General features: G+C 39.8%; 1 protein-coding gene across 7 annotated transcripts in view; it reads right to left on the minus strand.

Moving 5' to 3' along the window:
• The window catches only part of JADE3 (jade family PHD finger 3), a 70,478-nt gene that overhangs the window by 22,380 nt on the left and 29,184 nt on the right, over positions 1-18,914 (minus strand). For all 7 annotated transcript variants that reach the window (XM_064438017.1, XM_064437988.1, XM_064438026.1 and 4 more), the window contains 4 exons: positions 13,866-13,925; positions 12,585-12,667; positions 2,365-2,522; positions 302-492 (listed from right to left, as the gene is read on the minus strand). In XM_064438017.1, the coding sequence (XP_064294087.1) occupies positions 302-492; positions 2,365-2,522; positions 12,585-12,667; positions 13,866-13,914 (481 nt within the window). In that variant the 5' untranslated portion in view covers positions 13,915-13,925. The remainder of the gene's footprint in view (positions 1-301; positions 493-2,364; positions 2,523-12,584; positions 12,668-13,865; positions 13,926-18,914) is intronic.

Here is an 18,914-nt window from a genome sequence, read left to right on the forward strand (position 1 = left end):
TTTTAACTTTTGAAGTCCTAAAATTAATTCCACCTGGTGTGGGCTTTTTCTCTCCTGCCTCAGTCTGCAGAAGTTGCACATGATTTTGGATGTGAAGAAGTTTTTAGGCATATCAGGTAAACCATAAAACACAAACAGATCGAGCAAGTAATTATTTTAAGTATTTTTACCTCCCGTTTTTCTTAGCATTTCCATTCAATTATCATTCGGTGATCTTTTAAGAGATCTCACACAGCAGACTACAACCCAAACGGCAGAAATTAACTGCTGCTTTTAAAATTAGAACATATTGTGAAGTTACCCATTTCTGTAAGCTCTTCATTTAGCTCCTGAAGCCAAAAGATGTCCATGTCATCCAAGTCATAGCGACATACAGATTCTGCCAGTTCCAAAATGTTGATGTAACCTGGTTCTGTGGGCTCTTGGCTGGAACAGTGGATGTATTTCCTGGGTCGTGTATACAGTACTTCTTTCACCTTTTCTGCTACAACCCTAAGAGTGAAAGTAAAAAAAGAAAAAGTTACAGCATTTTAAGACCCATCCTTGAAAGACATGAAATATTTTTTGTAAGTGCAGAGAAACCTAGTGTTTCACAGATTTTAAACTAGCTGGTAAGTGTAGCCAGGCTAGGGAGACAGGATTCTGTAAATGTCACTTCTTCACACAAAATGTGCTAAGGTTTGCTACGTATACAGAATCCTTTTTAAAATGTAAGCCTGTGCATATGATTTTCAATTTTACAAATGCTACTAGTGTGATGATGCAAGTGTTTTTGAAACCCACAGAAACTATTCTGCACAAAACTCCCTACAATCTTTGTTCTATATTCTTCTTAAATGATAGAAGGAAATCTTGCCAACTGATTTCTTGAAAATACCAACTTTTTTGCGAAAGCTTAATTTATTCTACTGCAGCGTGTGTGTGTGCGCACGCGGAGAAATGCTTGCTCTTCATTTGGGATAAACAGTCTACCCTTATTTTGTAAACGACACACTATCCATGTTACAAATGTATTGTTTTTGTTATGTAAGAACCATTCTGATGCCAAGCAAAAATGTAAGGGGGGAAAAAACAGCTGAAAATCATCTAGGAAGCTAGGGAGAAAAATATTGATGTTTTCAATCTTTCAATTATTCTAAGAGATAAAACTCGGCACTTGATTAGTGAACTAGCCTATGGGAACGGAAAGACTGACCTTTGCTAGATAAAGTCAATCTTTCTCTGAATTCAATGCAAGAGGCCCTGCATGTGAAAGGAAGCCAGAGAGAGACTGAATGGAACGGTGCCATGCGTGAGCAGCTCTGCGTGCTCACAGGACAAGGAGAAAAGAAAAGCTGTGGGAAATAAGGCAAGAGGAGTAAAGAAGGAGCAGGCAGCAGTCAAGCAGTATTCCACATAATTCTTACTGGACAATGTGTGTTGTCAATGTTAGCACAAACGATGTTGTTCTGCCATTCTTCCTCCCCCTTCACCTTGCTCATTTTTTCCTTTCGTTCCCTTGTGAGCTTTTCTTTTCTCTGGTCCAGCCAAATCTATAGCAATTTTTTCTTTTAATGTAATACTGCTAGTATGAGATGCAATATATTTATTTTTAATAACTTGGTACTGACAATAGCCCCAGTGGAAATTAAATTATGCTGGCATCAGCGCTTTCATTGGACAATTCATTTATCTTTGTCTCAAAGACCATGCTGGCAATAACATTTCTATGTTGAAACACACACTGTTCCAACCAGGAAGGGTTGCAGGACTACAGTGTTATGTTTTTCTAGTCTAAGCACAGTGTGAGAGAACAAAAGGTAAATTTATCTCCTGAAACTGAGATCACTGAACCTCTATAGTGTTAAGCAGCTATTTGTGGCAAGAGAAGGCAGAAAGGGTTAAAGCTTTGGCAACAATAACCAAAACTAAATATGAACAAGTGAGTAACTTTATCAGGTATCAGGAACTACTGCATGCCTACTGCTCCATCATCGTCATCATGCTTGTTAAGGAAGCCTTTTAAGTAACACGTTTAAGATTTGGGTTTATTTTTAATAAATAAGAAATGAGCTTTTAATCAAATGAGAAAACAGTTTTTAATCCATTGCACCGTGTGACTCAGGAAAAAAGAACCTCTCTTTAATCTCACAGTATAGATACTATAACAGTGTACAGAGAGAACCAGATCTGGACTGAAGTGCCACAGAAATGTTTTCCAAATTGGTACTTGGTTGGTTTAAGAACATGCCTGAAGGCTGCTACATTGGAGATTTAAATATAACAAAACAGAAGAGCTGACTGCCTTTAGACAACCTACATTTGGGAGACCATCTTCTCTAAGTTGATGTTTTGCGCACGTGATCTGCGTCTGATCGCCATTACCTGAGAGAAGGCTGTGGAATAGTTTCTGGACTGGCTGGAACTTGAACCCCTTTCTCCCATTCTTGTTTCCACGTGTCCGCAAAGACATAATATTCATCAGGGTTGACATGGTGAGAATCTGGTAGTTTCATGGCACTAATGAGATCCTTGCGGAACACCTGTAAAAAACACCAGGGGAAAGAGTGGCTTGAGACAGTGTTACGCTGAAGGAAGCGGTAGGTATTTTTCTTAATCTACACTGAAACAATACATATACCTTGATAATTTTTTTAAAAGAGTACCAACAAAAGTCAATTTCAAATTACCTGGATTACTAACTCTCAGTGCATCGGGTGCAGTATGACAAGAAGTTTACACTAACTCAAAACCACACTGCTGCCTGAAAGCTAATCAGAAGGAAGAAGGCTGTTACAGGTGACAGGGGAAAGGAGGCCTGTGTCTGATTTAAGACTCCCCACCACATCACTTCTGAACAGCTTATTTTACTTGCCAGTCTGTAGGCTTTACCCCAACTTAGATACAAGGCAGCATATCCTTTTCTTTCACTCAGTTTAGCTACTTCAAACTGTCATATTCATCATTGGCTACGAACAGTTGCCATGGCGAAATTGATGTATAGGCACTTATTCATTTATTAAAACCACCTGAAGTTTTACCGGTCAGGATCTCCAGGATCAAAGATGAACAGCTGCCTTTGCTGAAACATGGGACCTGTGTTGCTCTGTGCCTGAACCCCAGCAATGCCGGCACGGTGACCCAATCCAACCTCACCATCCTTTAGCAAATCTATACAATGAAATGTGCCATCGTGGAAAAAAGCAAACCCATCAGTGACAAACCTCCAGCCATAATATTCAACCCTTGGCTAAAGGGAATTAAGTTTTTACAAGCATGCAAACATGATTATCAGTCATCTCAAAGCTTACTTAATGTCAGTGTCCGTCAAATACAGGTGCATACAATTTAAATAAAGGGAATATGCATCCTTTGTGGGTTTTTTCCTCCACTGAAGACACTAAGACATTACAACTAATTAACTGTATTATCATAACGAGAAATCAAATCCTCAAAGGGCAATAAAATGAAACAGAAAATATCCCTGCAATAAGCTGTGGCAGGCTGAACTCTCTTCTTACTAATTCAGTTTTATAGCCAGAAGAATAATAAAATATCTCAGAGCCAAATATCTTCATGTACCCTTTTCAGTTTGACAGCACCAGACCGGTTATGCTTACTGCAAAAATTTTCAGCTGTTCTTGGAAATCACCAAGTAAAACATTCTTTAAAAAGGCTCTATGCTAAAAACAGGTATTGAAATAGGCTGCCAGTGACCTGGAACATCAGTGTCACTTCATTATGTCCTACAACTGCATCTCTCATGGGCTGCCAGGAGAGAAGGCTGACCAGGGAACTCAAAAGCACAGACTCAAGGTGCTCTTATTTGCTACTGATGTGTTATCTGCTTTGGTTCAGAGCAGACTGTACACTGTTGTCTTCTGTGTAAAACTCCTCAGGTACCTAACAGGCCTGTATTAAAATCTGAATGACAAGAGTGAAAGCATTAAGACTTGCAAGCATCCGGTTTTTTTCCAAGCAGTATGCGCACACACCAAAAATAAAATGTAAAATGATTTATGCCACTTTAAAGGCTTTTTCATTTTCTGTGTTACAGGTACAGAACCAGGATTATGAGAAACACTAACATGGCACAATTCCAAAGAACTCCAGAAGGAAAAAATAATCCAATAAATGAGAAGGGCAATGACTGGTTTAATTATCAGAAAAGATATTCTTCAAACCTTATCTGAGGTAAGTGCTTTACAAACTGCCTTTTAAGCCACTGACAGAACATAGGAGTACTTCATATCAAGCCCACTATTTTTTAAACACTTGAAGAAAAATGCTATTACAGGCATCAGTATTCTAACTACATTGCTTAGCAGCACATTCATTTTCTGATCATCCATTATGTATGTGAACTGTATCATCTCTATTTTTAGAGCACAAATCCCCTTGGAGCATGGACTTTGTTGTTTCTTTTTACTGTTGTATAGTACTGACCACACTATCACCACGCTGCAATATTAAGTTCACTGCTTCAGATCTCTAAAATTTACAACAGAGATACCACTGAAGGTCAAAGATTTAACCAACGTAAACACAATGACTGAAACCTTAAGGAAGCCCAGAACTTGACCAAGACTTCCTAAGAATTGCCTATTTTTACCTGTGATAACAGTGCAATTAAGTATTTCCTGCAGACACTTGAAATCATTACAATCTCTAGCTCTCATCATTCTTCATTTCTTCACATGTGGCCAAGCAGGGTCTTCCAAAAGTAAAATACTCTCAAAGGACAACATATGAGAACACGTGTCTTGATCACTCACTCTGTATTTCCTTTGTTGTGGAAATAAACCAGAACACCCAGAGGACCCAAAGAGAGTTTTCTGACGAATCAAGTAAACATCATTTCAGTAGTCAGCCTCAAGGCTATTAACTAAGCCAGCTCAACAAAGAGCAGACACAAGCCTTCAGGATTTAGATAGCCAGCTTTTCCTCGTGGTTGTTTATTTTTGGACACTTATTTGAAAAACAGTGCAGCTCCCTTACTAACTGTATCCATAAAGCAACAGCTAGTCCACTCCACAGCACATACCCTCCTCTTGGCAAGGACCACCTTCACTTCCACAGTTAGCCCATGGAGTTCAGTGGTCATCTTTCAGTCACCCAAAAGCAGATCTATTTCTTACCATGCATAAAACACAACTCTTCAATTTTATTGTAATATCATCAATATTGAGAAAATAGGAAAAATAAGCATGCCTGGTCTAGGCTAACAAGGCATTCCCATCTGGACACATCACTCCTCAAGAATAGACTCAGCTAGCGCTGCACGTCTTTACCAGACTAGAGAAGGGTCTTGGCAGAGCTGAGCTACAATTGACTGACTGACCTCAGCTACTGGAGTCAGGTCCATACACACAGAAATGGACACCGCTGTATGCGTTTGCAGAAGTTACTGTGACAGTGGGATTTTCAAAATAATACTTGTAGCAATTAAAAGCATGAAAGAAGAGATGAGTTTTAGCCCTGATTACCATGCAAGACTCCTTTGTCTGAATGTGCCATTTCATTTTGCTGCCAGGAATTTTTTAGTTTCAGCTGAAAACGGTGCAGCACTTTGAGTGAATGACGTCAATAAAAAATGTGTTTGCTTATGTCATCATCATCATAATCATCACCATCCTAAGCATTTTGTTGAGAAACTCCAATAATTATTTCATGCTTTAGAGCTGGGGCTCAGATCTAGAAGAAGAGACCTTGTTCTTTGGTCGAGATTAGCTTTTTGCTCTGCAGTAAAAGTGCCTGGATTTGCTGAGGCAATGAGAATTTCCTTGTCACCTCTGCAGAGACACACTGCCTTCTCTAAAGCCTTTAAAAGCTAAATTCTACAAAAGTTCTCCAGAAATAAGGCCACTCTGCTCCCCCATGGCAGGAACACACCAAGCAATAACAATATCATGGAGCTGTAGAAGGAAAGATATGGTTCATATGTTTTATTTGTTTTTCAGACTTCTGAGTCCTATTTGGAAATTATCTTAGAAAAGCATGTCCAAGGAAAATTAACTTCTAAGAATCCGTTTATAAATGCTTTACCAAAAGCTGCCTATGGCTTTAACCCAGACTCCATCTGGAAGCTCTCTATGAAAATTCAATATATAATCTTCCTCACAGGATCCTCCTGTGCTTATGCTGTGAATAAATCGCACCTGTGAAACAAAGAACACTATTTTGTGTGACATATCCTTAGCCACTAAAAATATCAGGGGGGATACAAGTGATGCTGTAGAGAATTACAGCAAAATATTAGCAAAGACAGGGTAGGTCTCGACAATAAAACAGCCTTCTACAAATCCCATCTTCGCTGAGCAATTCAAACATCAGATCTGCACAGACTGTCAGGCACCTTTTGTTCATGACCACTGCAAACCTAAACCTCATTTAAAAGAAAAAAAAAAAAAAAAAAAAGAAAAGAGTCAAATACCTTTTCCAATACCCCTCTGCTAGCTACCACTGAAGCTGACCAATGCCATTGCTAATTCACCGTGTCTTGCCCAGATGTACGTGTGAGGGAAAACAAATTGATTGTGTCATCTCTTAAAAATGGAAAGAAACACCAATTATTTCTTCTTGTGACACATTCTGAGCTTTCAGGTACTTTGACCACCTACTTGCAAACCCCCAACAAGGGTAATCTGCTTGTCACAGGTGCCTAGGCCACAACTGGGAACCATGCCTCAAAGGTCTAAATAAATTATGGGTTAACTGCTCTGTTGTTACAATCAAAGCAGGATTTCTGCTGGATTGCATCTAATTGCTTCAGTCCTAAGGCTTCCTCTGCGCCCAGCAGATCCCAGAGCAAGTCAGCAACATGCATCTCTGTTCCTCATGCCCACCACTTTGGGAGTTTGAAGACCCACTGCCCAGGAAACACAAGAGCCATGATTTTTAAAAGTCATGAGGGAACTACTATGTCCCATCCTGTCCCCTCCAAGAGCACGCTCTCAGAAATCTTTTACAGAAAACAGCGTGGAATGAGGGCCAATATCCTCTCTAACCACAGAAAGCTGAAACAGCTAGCATTTTCCTGGATTTTTGGTCTCCTTTACAACCCATTTTGAAGGCCAACTTTGAAATTCCAGGTGCCAAACACTCAAAGTACAGCAGACACTTTCTGTAATGCGTGAAGCAAATTACACAAGAGTTTTTCATCATTTGGGGGTCAAATAATGTTTTTTAATTCACCTCTATAAGGATCAAGTAAATTTTTTAACACACTTATAAAGCAGTTTACACCTGAAATCACCTCATAAATAATAAAACAAAAGCCAAATTGTAATATGACCTACTACAACTGTAATATAGACACACAGTATCTGAGCATAGATAGTTTAATCTTTGTATAGATGTTTCACAGTATGTGCAAAAGACTGCCTATTTACAGAGGATGAAGATCTCAGGACAAAATTTGGTGGGCTCATCCCAGAAAGGCAGAATTTTTCTCATTAATACACTGTAATCTGGGTATGAAGTTTCTGTATTAAGGCATTTTATAACAGAGGAGCCTGGAGACTCAGGGTGGTTTTATTGTTTGGCTGGGGTTTTTTTCATAACAAAGTAAATAAAAGACAACATAATTTTAAAATTAAAATGAAGCTATAGTTTCAGGCAGGTATGTATGCTGACTGGGCTAAAAAACTTAAGATGTTAAAAATCTTGGACAGAAAGGAATAAGTGTAGCATTAAATTTGTAGTTCTCCAACATCCGCTCAATTTGGACATGCACTACAGTAAATCCTAATGTTCAAACCCCTACCCCTAAAACTATTTTTATGGATTATCCAAGCAAATGAAATACTGTACTTTTAAGTAGCCATGAATCTTCCTAGCCTCCTTTAGAAGCATGTATAGGAAAAGCCAGGAAACCAGATACTAAATCAACCCTACCTAACATCATGTCTCCAACAGTATCTCATGAGCCAGAAGAATGTGCAAGAACATATCAAGTTTCCTTCTGGTTGCTGATCAGACATAAGCTCTGGATTTTGGGATTAATCCTAACAATCAATTTTTTAAATGGTATTAATTTATACAGATATTTAGAAAAATGTGTACTCGTTATCGTCTGTCCAATTCCTTTTTTAATCTTGTCTAATTCTCAGTCTCAACAACTTCCTGTAGCAGATGAGCTTCACAGTCTAATTACATGATGCATGGAAAGGATATCCTTTTAATTGCTACAGATTTCCTAACTTTTGCCTTCATTCATTCCTCCCCCACCCCCCACCCCCCACAGCATTTCCTCCCGAACTCCTCCATCACAAGGACAGGCGGGACCAAAGCTCTAGCTCTGCTGTTTCCAGACCATTCATACTTTACTGTTACACAGGCTCATTCACTTCCAAAAGGTAGAACAGCTCAGTCTTTTCACAAGCAAGCTCTTCCATGCCATTATGCATTCAGGTAACCTCTTGCTAAGGAGTTCAAATAGCTTGAGACGGTATCTCAAAGCAAAAAAAGATCGTAAAAATAACCAGTGAGGTTTCACCTCTAACTTACTGCTAAAAAGCAGCTCATTGAAACACACACGGCACGTTCACCAGAGGTCTTGAGAAGCCTGTACAGGTGTCCAAGTTAATTCAGAATTTTCTAAGGTAAGCACTCACATAAAGGTAACAGTCTGTCTTCTATTCTGTTATGCATGGTACATGCAAAGCAATAGCATTTAACCATGTTGTCCATTCATTCATAGAACAAAACAGACCACTTTCAAACTGCAAAAAGAATCAATTCTCTGCCAAGAGTCTAGTCTTACAGGGTGCTCCTCAGGATCAAGACCTACAATTTATGTGGCAGTTTAACGCCACTAAAAAAAGTTTCACATACCCAAGTAATGAAAGCAGACCATTTACTTGTGGAAGACAAGCGACATTTCACATAACGCAGCTGTCACTATCAGCAATGAGGGATTAAAACTACTATTGCTGTGAGATTCAAAACCCTACTTGCAAAGAGAGCTACAATACTGACATCTTATATGGGAAGGGTTAAAAAAAAAAAGCACAATGCTAACTTAACTCCTTTACAGTTTCAAGAGGGAGAGGGGACTGAAAAGAAAATACAAGCTTGGGTGTCATAAAGATCTCTTAAGCTCTTTTGTGACCCCACTAGCCCAAGGGAAAAGAAATGGTCAGTCATTCAGGATGGTCCAGCTAATAGGTTTTCCCTGCAAAAGTGATTCCAACTACTCTGCCATCATTTTCTGTTGCAGCTTTCACAGAGACAGGAAACTGCAAAGTACAGGCTTCACACTGAGCCAGACATCCAAATGCCTATCCTGCTACTCCCACACAGCCCACTGCTTAGGCCTGCAAGCCCCTCTCCTGTCTATACTTAAATCCGTGAGGGACAACACCATGAATGGCTCGTGGCCAACATCATCATAAGGGTCTGAAAAACTGTTATGACTTATACTACTGGTGTGCCTGTAACCTTAGCACAATTTATTTATTCAAAGTAAATGTTAAAGCTAATAGGGTAGCAGAATTTTTTACATCACCATTTCAGTAGTTTGTGATAGATTTTATCTCCAGAAGGGGAGCACCAAGAAAGAGCCACAGTCTTGCTTTTAAAATTACACAGAGAAACACCATCGTCTGAAAAGGTGCTACAGGCTTGCCTTGTTCTCACATTCTTCTCCAAGGAGGAGAATGGTGTAAGCGGACCCCAAGTCCGACCCAGTAACATCCCTTTTGCACTGATGTAAAGCCCTGGGGTAAGTCAGGCTCTGGGAACAGGCTTTGACATTTGCACTCTAACACTGCAACCCTTTGCCCCACAGTAACACCAGACGACCTTGGTCCACTGAGGCCATCCCTGCACCCGCCTGGACTCTGAAGCACCTGGGAGGCAATTCAAGGCAGAGCAGTCCTCAACTGCAGCCACTTGTCATTTTTTATAGGCGACCACAGAGGTCCATGGCACATACAGACAAGTCCTGTGAAGTAACTGACAGATACACTACTTGCTTGTTGGTCACAGTACCAAAACCAAGCTTTTTATCTGGAGAGAGAACCCAGGTACTCGGGTTGGGCTGGAGATGGCTGAGGAAGTAGAAAAAAGCCTATGTACTCGCGCATGCAATTTAATTGATCCCAGGCTTACTGGCATGAAAGAAAAATTAATGTATGAAGACCACGAGCAAAAATATTCCTAAACAGCTATTTATAGCTTTGACCTTTCAGATTTTCTGCATCACTAACTCAAGAAACAGCCTGCTGCCTGGCAAGCAGAGGTGAATGGAAGGAGAGCAATGCCAACTTGTTAAAGAGAGCCCTTGCTAAAGAGATGCTGTCAGCCTGAAATGTTAAGTTTCTATCTAATAGATATTAGACAACTATTACTACAAAAAAACTTGTGGAATTATAACATGCTTTTTGGAAGGGTGTGTGGTGGTTCTCAGTCTTTGCTTTACACCCTTGTCACCACTTGGTGCATAAAGAATCAATTTCAATGCTCTGCTGACAACAGCATTTCATGTAATACACTCTCCAGCATATGCTTTTCAAGGGGTTGAAAGGAATGCTTGCTTCTAGCAGAAGGAAAGGAACAACCAGAAGAGTTGCCAAGAGTCTTACATACAAGTGGTAGAGATTATTACTGTCACCTTCCCTTCCATTCCCTTTCCCAGAGGACTTTATGCTTTTATTTTTTCAAGGTTCTTTTCAACATTGTACTTGGGACACTCCTCCAGAAGAGTACGTATTCTAAGGTTTGAAATTTCTTTCTTTCCTTTTTGGGTTTGTTTTTTTTTTTCCCCTTTTCTTTCTGGAAAGGGTATCTTAAATTAAAGATGACAAAAAGATGCCAGTATTACTGGAAGGATGATGTTATGAAATAAACTTTTTTAATTCCCAGTGTATATTCCCGATCTCATTCTTCAAAGTTTCATATATTCAAGCATTGAAGGGCTCAAGATTTTGTCTTGGAAGAGGTAGAAAGCAGCAAAGATCTTAAAAGGAGGAACTGAAAATACTGCTCATTTCAATTCCTAGAATTTACGTAAACAGAACACTTGGATGCTATATACATGGATCACATCTTCATAATTATTGTTTATAATGTACAAATGCACGTAAAGACATCACGGAGCAAAGGCAGAGAAAACAGTAATAGGACAATCCCTAAGAGGAATAGATACAAGAAGAAAGCTGGGTGTCTGGGCAGAATGAAGGGATTGGTAAGGGATGAGCACTGAGGTACATTTGAAACAGCAACAACTCTGGCAGCGTATGTGTTTCAGATCCCATTTGCCCAGCTCGTCTAGTAAAAAAGCTACTGCCTAGGCAAACATAAGCATCAATTACAAGACCTCAGTAGCCACAAGCTGTTTTAAGATTAAAATTCTTGCAGAACCATAATCCTCAGAACAACATTTTAAAGGTAAAAAGCATAGTAGGCTTTTCTTATCCTTCTTGGTGGCTGTAAATAAAACACTGTGTAACTAGTTCTGGCCCATTTTGCTTTTATTGAAACATTCATGCAAGAATCTCTAAGAAATGAATCAGTGAGTTTTCTTCAATTAACTTGTGACAAAAATCAATCTTCCAAAGAAAGGACATGTTCTGTAACATTTACCTTGTTCTTACCAAACCAAACTCCTCTAGTTAGCAGCATTTCGAGAAAAGCATGAAGTACGTTTGCTGAAGAGCTTTTGCTGTAGGAGCACAGTCTATACAGTTTATGCAACCTCTCACAGCAGTATTTAAGCAGGTAAAAAGCTGCTGGTACAGTGCAAAAAATTACTTCTGGGACATAACTCTCAGGCTTAAATTCTAGAGAAGCAAAGTGGATTTTGTCAGTCTTTTTTCAGTAACCTCAGGCATCAACAATCATACTAGCATGTTGAAGGGATCATTCAGAGGGCATGTGATAGCAAGTAAGGGGAATTAGCTACAAGAAACAGTTCTCCCATTTGCAGTTATCATCTGACTTCAGACCTTAAGAAAGCAAGCATCAAATCTGGAGAGAAAGCAGCCAACAAATCCTCCACAAAAAGGGCTACCAGTGGAATGGTTGATACGATGGATTTAAGCACTGAATCGTGCATGAATGACAATATATTCAATTGATGAATACAGATCCAGTGACAGTGGTGATAGGTGCAGAGGTCCTAACAGGTGGGCATGGCAGAGTAAAAAAGCTTTACTGAAGGTAAAAAGCCCAGAATGAGAAGGCGACAGAAGATGAGTAAGCACTGTTCATACAGATCCTGCCCACTTAAGTGTCCCACTGTGGCATCCTTTAGGACAGGACAGCATCCTTCCCATACACATACACACAAACCCCTTCTTTCTGTGGCATGCTCTCAAATCATAAGACCATCCCAGCTTTTTCAGTATCAAAATGAGACTAAATTTCAGTGGAAGAAAGAACTACATGTTACTGTCTGCAAATGCCATAAGTCATTTTGGGACATCAAACACCAGAGCTTCTACAATACTCACGCAGCAGGGAAAACAGTTTCATGGAGAACTTGACAGGTGACAAAAGGACTTACTGGCACTAGTTCAAAGCTCACGATTTCAAGGCTTCAAAACATGAAAACTACATGACAAAAAACTACCAGCAAACCATTCTTTAACCCTGGTTCTTACCTCAGCAGGTTTCTTTTGTTCATTTGCTGGTGTTTTTGATTTGCTCCTGTATTTAGAACAAGAAGAAAAGGAAGTGGAAGGACCTGTCAAAAAAAAAAAAAAAAAGAAAGAAAGAAAAAGAAAAGGACCATTGTACCTCATATCAATTCATTTGATTTTTCAGTAAAACACAAGGCACTCCAATCTCTTGAATTATCATAATTTTTTGACAAGACGTGGGCAAAAAACTCCTAGGCAGTCTGTAGACTTGATTACAGCTCCTCCTGTTCCACTTGTTCTTTGTAAAACCACAGCACATTGAGTTTATGGGTACATTCTGCTCTGCCCAATACAAGTATAAGTAAACAGAAACAAGCAGGCAAACCACTTTCCTTAATTTCCTAACAAAGTAGGAGGAGCAAAACCAAGGACAGACTTTGCAAGTGTTTAAAAAAAATTAAAAACAACAAAACAAAATCCCCCAAAAAACAATTACGCTAAAGTGTGCCGATGAGAAATGCAAAAAAATCATAGTGTGATGTCTAAACATTTCTAGACAAAATGTTATTTCAGTACAGGATAGTTTGATGACTTGCAATGTATATGACAATGAATCATCATTATGTACAGAGTCATTAGATAGGCACCAACTTACAAGAAACAAACAAGACCCTGCCATACAGGGTTGGGTTTTTTTTTTATTTGGGGTTTTTTGTTTGTTTTCCCCAGATAAAATGGGAAGATGCAGCCTCAGGCAGATGTGTGCCAAAGAACGCTTAAAATATAACCGTACTAAATTGTATAACAGACCAAAGTGGAACAGATCAAGAACCAGTACAAGATACCATAACAATCAATATACTGGTTATAACTCTATCTTATATAGAATTCTAACCTATCAATGCTCAAAGAATTTGCCACCCCCTGTAATTTTAAAGTTGAGGCTCTGTGCAAGATAATTACAAATAATAATTTAATTAATTACAAGTAGTTACAAAATAGGACCCTGGACAGTAAAATTCCTCTTGATTTACAGATCTCTCTTTCCAACTCTGAAAGGGAAAGATATAACTTTCTGTTCAAATTCTAAGTAGACTCAAAACTCCTCCCAGATTTACAGGAACCTTCGCTTTGTTTTCCTCCCGTAACAGGATTCAGAACACCAAAGACCACAGCACGCAAAAAGAAATCAAGAAACAAACACTTTTTTTTTTAATTATAAGAGGTGAGTTTGCCCTCAAACCACAGAAGGAAACCACAAGGGGGTGATAGACCAAAGAAAAACTACTAGGTATTACTTACTCTCATTGTCTGAACTGTCACTGGTGCTTAGATGCCTGTGGCGTTTCATCCTGACGCATCCTAAAGAGAAAAAAAAAGTTGATGGCAACCATTTTACCAGAAAATCACCAGCTGCTGGCTGACGCCAAACCCTCTGCACTAAAGGCAAAGCTCCTCTGAAGCGATCCCAGTTCAGCCACTACGCTTTATTTCTGGAAGCAACTATTAGACCACAGTATTATTTGTGAAACCGAGCACCCTCAAAAGCAGCATGCCTCTGCTGGGCAGAGCTTGCTTTAGTTTTTGCAGGAAGGAGTGCAACCCGCCAGCTGATTCCCAGCAAGGCGTGAGCGACACTCTGCTCTCGGAGGAGACTCAATGTCCCATCTGTTCAGCCAGAGGAAGAGTTGCCATGGTGGCAGTCGCTAGCTGAGAGATGGGTGGAGGCCAGGAAATAAGGTGGATGCACAGCAAGGCAAGGATTTAGAAATATAACTCACCTTAAAAAAAAAAACAACAAAAAAACAACAAACCCAAACACCAAAAACCAACAAACCAGAGGGAAAAACCCCAAAGGCATCCATGCAAAACAAAAAGCAGATTTTAAATAGGGACAATCACAAAAAATAGTGACTGACGCCATTTAATTTAAATCATCTGACTACAAGAAATGTGGCTTTCAGAAGTTTATGAGAAGTGATCAACGGTATCACTGAGAAATACTTCTGTGGCTCTGCACCCGTTCCATTCAAAAGGCACTGAGCTTTTTGAAATAGATTTTTGAACATGTAACACATACAGAGAACGGGGAAGAAGAAAATTCTGCATGACTGATTATTAAAAGAAAGATCAAAATAGTCATCAGCTACATACTCTCAACAAGTGCCAACAGAAATCCATATGCATTCTTGTAAGTCCTGCCATTCTGTAATATTCAGTTACATTTGTTAAATAAGAACCAATAACAGTTTACAATTAATAATAGCAAGTTGAAATCAAGCCTATATTTATAATGGATTGAATAAGCAAATTGTTAGAGAAAAGTAGTAAAAAAAGATTCTGCAAGAATAAACAACCACCTTTTTTTTTTTTTTTGTTAAGCAACAAAAAGACAGGCACGAGTAGGTTGCAGACAGCTGAACTTGAAATGCCTGCAGTGTTAGAAGTGCCAGCCTGGCCACACCTGAAACATAAGCAGCTTCATTTCTTAAACAAAACTACATGCCATTAAAAAAAGCAACAAAGCCAAATATCCTATTTGATAAACCCTCCACATTACTGTACAACAGGTCTTGAGATTATCCAAAGACCATGGGATAAACAAGATTTCCAGATAAGAGAAGCCTGTCTATAGGCTTTGAAGAGATTGCAATTGAATTGTTTGCAGCACAAGTGTTTAATTTAGTGGAAATTTTCAGCAGCCTTTATATTTAAGAATGTGAGTTTACTGAATCTAAATACAATGATCACTCAAAGTTTAAAACAATCCTTTAGACCTATCTATTATAAAAAGACATTGCCCACTCTTCTGGAGTTTGAAAAAGGAAGTTTTCAAGCAGGTAGATACAGAACTTTTGAGCCAGATATTTAACCTGGGGGGTGGACAGACAGACACCGTGGTCAACAGGATGGGACATCAAAAGGTGTCACTTGTATCACTGAAGCAAGCTATAAAATCCCATTACATAACAATTTCACATTAATTCACCTTCTCACAGCTCAAGCAACCTTGGGGGACACAAGGTGGCTGCGTTGCACACAAAGACCAGTGTCCAACAGAACAGCGACATCAAAACCGAACTACCCAAACACCACAGGGCTTCACTTCCAGCTAGCAATGTATGGTGGCTTGTGCGGGCACCACTCAGAGGAAGAAACTTCCGTGAATCTATTAGGCAAAAGCTGTTTGACAGGTAGAAGACACTTAGGCCAGAAGGGTTTGTCTTTGTGCATGTTTTGGGGACACCAGACTTGAAGTTAACTGTTGGATAGGGAGGGGAGGACTAGAAAACTACTTTCATCTTGCAAATTCGTGATGTTTAAAGGCATGGACTTTAATCAAGAGCAAATAAAATGGCACTGCCTATTTGAGAGCTTGTATTCCAGCAGCCTAACCCAGCCCCCCAGAGCATACAACTCTCCCTACAAAGGAGCAGGTTCTGCCTGTGGCAACACCTTCTCTGCTGGCAGTCTTCAGTTCCAAACAGCCCTGGCTTACAGGCATGTTACAAGACCTTGAGAGACAATGAGAAGACGCGTCTAGGTGTGCTAAGCAGTATTCCTCGCTTCTGTTTCTTAGCAAGAAATGCAAGTGCTTGCTGCTTGCTTTGTTTTTATGTTCAGATGAATTTTTAAGCAGTTGCTAAAAGGTGCTGAAAGCTTACGGCAGGCAATTCTCATCTCTTATAGTCTACATAAACATGCAGCAATAAAACCTCTTCACTCCATACTAAAAGACAGCTATCTGCAGAGCACAACATGAACATTCAATTAAAGTAGGGTCAAACACAAGGTTGAGGGAACACCCAGGAAGCCTGGACTTCTGCCTGGGCAACTGGGAAAGCAGAGAGGAGATGGCTACTTCAAAGACAGCTTACACAGGACAGCAAGTGTAACAAAAACTTCAGAACAGAAAGCACACCTCTGCCAACAACTCTGTAGGAAAAAAAACACAAACAAACCAAACCTAAAAAAAAATAAAACTAAAAGTTGTAATTGAGAAGTGGATTTGTAGCAGCTCAGGCAAGAGATTTATACCTCCATTACAGCAGACAGAAACAGAAAAAAGTGTCACACAGGGTAAAAGCCCCAAATAGTAATAACACTGGATTCCTGCCTGACTTTCTGCAGCAATATTAACCACAACAGTGAATAACAGCCCACAGAGCTACAACAAATCACAGGTGTGCTGCGTTCAGCATGACAGGTTATTGAAAAAGTGACCAACACATTATGTTTTCGCCACGTGCCCCCACATGATGCAGGAGTAACAGCCTCAGCATCATTCCATAGGACCTCTTCCGCAGGAGGCTTCGCTTTTGTTTTTAATAGAAGACTCCTTTGCTGTATCCTCACATACACTGGGACTGCCACAACTTCCACCCCAAAGCGTGAGGGCTCATCAGAAAGGGTCACTAACAATGTTTCTGCTCCCTAGCCATTACAGAGGGATCCCAAAGTAACACCCATTTTGTGCTGAAGCTCCCGTCTCACTCCTTCACCTGCCTTTGCAGAATCAGCAGCTGCTCAGTTCAGAAAGTCTGGAGATGCAAAGCCAGACCCTGCAACAGGGAAACCCATCCCAGCCTTTCCCAGCTTCAGACCAATTCCCCCCAAAGCAGTCTGGCACCCTCCAGTTTGTCCCTCAGGTCCAGACAATGATACTACTGGCCAGGCGATATGGTCCAGAGCAAGGCTGCAAGCAACCCTGTTGCCTCAATTTCTGGTTCTTCCAGTTTTTTTCCAGTGTTTTATCACTCGAAACGCTGTGAAGAAATTAAAATAAAATCAAATAAAAATTTACACACATGTATATATCCCTAAAAAGGCTAAATGTAGAAAGAAAGGGCAATACAAGCATATCAAAGACCCAAACCGAACAAGAACCAAAAGACCCACAGAAATGGTCTAGCTTTGCCCCTTTTCTAACTTCACCCCTGAAAACTACGGTGACAATAAAGCCTAGAATAAAGGAGCACAATTAATTTTTTTCCACATGTGCATCAGGACTTAATGAAAAGGTGAGAAAAATTAATGAGATTGCCAGCGCCCTTTTCCTACCTCAGGGTCTCAATTATAATGAATGGTGTGTGGCAACACCAAAAGAGAATCAAGTAAATAGTACTATTTTTACACACAAAATGAAAAAGTTAGTAAATTTTATAAAAGAAATATTTTTCCACAAAATAGCTTTAAAAGAAATTTTAAAAATAGACTCAAATAGACACTACTGATAAAGAAAAAAAGAGGTAAGAAAGGATGAGCCATCAGTAGGAGTGTGATGGGAACACCATACAGCGAGCAGCTAAAACTATCAGCCTCCTTCCACTTCCTTTATCTTCATTCAGGCATTTTGCAAATATGCACGTTGAACTTTTTGTTTAAATTTTGAGAACTTAGTTTTAGCAGTTTAGAAAGTTTAAACTTTCTAGCAGTTCCAATGTAAAAGCTAAGAAAAGCAAGGAGTGTAAAGCGACTCAACACTTAAATGTTGTTGCAGAGCCGAAGAGGTAAATGGCTCCACCTCCACAAAAAGAGGAACCTTTCTTCCCAGTCACTACTGTAAAAGGTAAGTAGGGATACTTTGCCTGTGGATTCAAAATGTACTCAAGTCCTACGGTCAAGCACAGATTACCTCAAAAACAACCATTAAAAATAAGAACAGAACTTTAGATCAAGGCTTTTTTTTTTTTTTTAAATCCACCTTCAGGGATCTTTTAAAGGAAAATTAAAATACAGGAGTGACATTAAGAAATCACTATGTCACAAGCAAAAACACACTCAACCCTCCAGGCAATCACTGCAATGGAACATTTTCTGGTGCCATTTTTAATATCAGTTACCACAGCAGTTCCTAACTTGAACCATATTCCACGCCTGCTGCATTTCTGGCTTGTCAAGCCATGGCTGCGTTCGTACCCCTGATCTGCGCACAAAAGCTTAAGACAAGAACCGCAACTTAAAAAGAGAAGTGGGCCTCATTCCCTGCTGTCACCTAAACACCCGAACACAGGTCAAGATGACCTGAACCCTTTGGGTGTTCAACCACAAATAACCCCAGGAAACACACTCTCCTCAGCCGCAGGCAGCAACATCATGCTGCCAGCATTTCCACAGCTTCCTGAATGCTGCTGCTGCCTATATTGGGAACACCCTGGAGCCAAAACTGATGCTGGATCCAGCACATCACCGCACTTTAAAGGAAAGCCTGGAAAGAGCCACCCTGCACTCACCTAGCTGAAATTAAACATGGATCCCAAGCCAAGAGTAATCAACAGATCAGCCAGCATGTGTAAGAATCTGACTAAAAGGGTAACACTGATATTTCCAAATATCTAGGGAAAATGTTTT

This window comes from Phalacrocorax carbo, chromosome 1 (genome assembly GCF_963921805.1).
Source record: "Phalacrocorax carbo chromosome 1, bPhaCar2.1, whole genome shotgun sequence".
Lineage (NCBI taxonomy): Eukaryota > Metazoa > Chordata > Aves > Suliformes > Phalacrocoracidae > Phalacrocorax > Phalacrocorax carbo.